Below are 1,573 nucleotides of genomic sequence, written 5' to 3'. Positions count from 1 at the left end.
AAAGTACATTTTTTATTCGCTCATCTAGACCAATTTCCAGGAAATCTTGGAGCTGTTAGCGAAGAATAAGGGGAACGTTTCCACCAAGACATTGAGCAGATGGAAAGACGTTATCAGGGTACATGGAGCGTATCCATGATGGCAGACTACTATTGGGTGCTATAACGTGATAATCCTGACAAAATTTATAGAAAAATTTCTACCAAACGCAGTTTTTTGACAAAAAGGAAAAGATTTCATTAAGTTGTGCATACAATATATGTAGTTTTCTTTATTTTGAGCATTACTCTTATTTTTAAAATATATTAATAAATGTATTTATAAGCACATTTAGTGTTTTTTTTATTTTTTTATTTGCTAAAATATCTTACGTGATAGAAAAAATTGGTTTGCAGATTTGGAATCAGCGCACCAAAATTATATAAAATCACTTGTCAAATTTAAAATATCTTTCAAAAAGTTTTTTTTTTGTAGACCTGTGAAATCTGTGATAATTGCCGACCTCCGTCGCGTCATGGAGATGGCGCGTGAAGAAGAAGAAGACTCTTCAGCGAAACTTATAATTTTGACATACAATGTGTTAAGTATAATATATTTATTTTTACTAATACAAATTTATATAATGGATCATGAGGCCAACTTTTCCATGCGTGAAAGAAAAAAGGATATTCTAACAACAACAAAAAACACTAAAATTGGAAAAAATACAATGAAAATAAATGAAAATAATTTAAAAAAATTTAAACTACAAAATAATTTTAAAAAAATTTAAGCTACAATGTATGTTTACATATTATCCTAAGCACATGGGTCTGGATCATCCACGCAACATCCACGGTAGGCAATTTCCAGTCCAGGAGTATATTGAGCTTCGCAGTTGATGAAGCAAGGATTAGAATAGGTTTTGTTGTCTGTTCCGCATACAGGTTCCCAGTAGTCAGGACAGATACAATCATGATCCTCACGAATTTCTGTTGCAACCATAGTTACGAATATAACCACGGAAAATATGAACACTGCTTTCATGGTAACACTATAATATATACTTAAGTTGACCTCTTATTTAGATGAATAAATATTGGTATTCAGTTTAACCAAGATTTTAGTTTGCTTTTTCCGTTTGTGTTTATATATGATTTGAATTTAATATCAAAATCTTATCTTAACATGTGTACGGTACTATGACCTTTGATTTAGTTTAATCAAGATTTTATATTGACTTTTCACTGTGCGTTTCTGCATGATTTTAATTTAATATCAAGATCATATTTTAACATGTGTACATAGTCTGGGCTGATTATCGGAGAATAGGCCATTTTTGGGAAAAGTTATTTACCAGCAATTTTATTGCTGGAATCGAAGCTTATGATTATATACAGGGTGTCCCAAAAGTAGTGGAACGGTCGAATATTTCGCGAACTAAACATCGGATCGAAAAACTGAAAAATAAGTGTCCAATCATTTTCAAAAATCTATCCAATGACACCAAACAGCAACCCCCACTACACCCCCCGGAGGTGGGGTGGAGGGTAACTTTAAAATCTCAAATGGAAACCCCCAGTTTTCCTTGCAG

General features: G+C 32.4%; 1 protein-coding gene across 1 annotated transcript; it reads right to left on the bottom strand.

Annotated features, from left to right (window-relative positions):
* Positions 1 to 580: 580 nt before the first annotated feature.
* LOC114330797 (serine protease inhibitor dipetalogastin-like) lies at positions 581 to 1,209 on the bottom strand. Its single transcript, XM_028280207.2, has one exon. It carries the CDS (start codon positions 1,024 to 1,026, stop codon positions 799 to 801), a length of 228 nt encoding a protein of 75 aa, XP_028136008.2. The 5' UTR covers positions 1,027 to 1,209; the 3' UTR covers positions 581 to 798.
* Between the last annotated feature and the right edge of the window lie 364 nt (positions 1,210 to 1,573).

This window comes from Diabrotica virgifera, chromosome 3 (assembly GCF_917563875.1).
Source record: "Diabrotica virgifera virgifera chromosome 3, PGI_DIABVI_V3a".
NCBI classification, from domain to species: Eukaryota; Metazoa; Arthropoda; class Insecta; order Coleoptera; family Chrysomelidae; genus Diabrotica; species Diabrotica virgifera.
The sequence above is the reverse complement of the archived record's forward strand: the minus strand, read 5'-3'. Positions and strand labels throughout refer to the sequence as shown.

Excerpts from the sequence above, each read along its gene's own strand:
- LOC114330797 (XM_028280207.2), bottom strand. The coding sequence starts at position 1,026 with ATGAAAGCAGTGTTCATATTTTCCGTGGTTATATTCGTAACTATGGTT.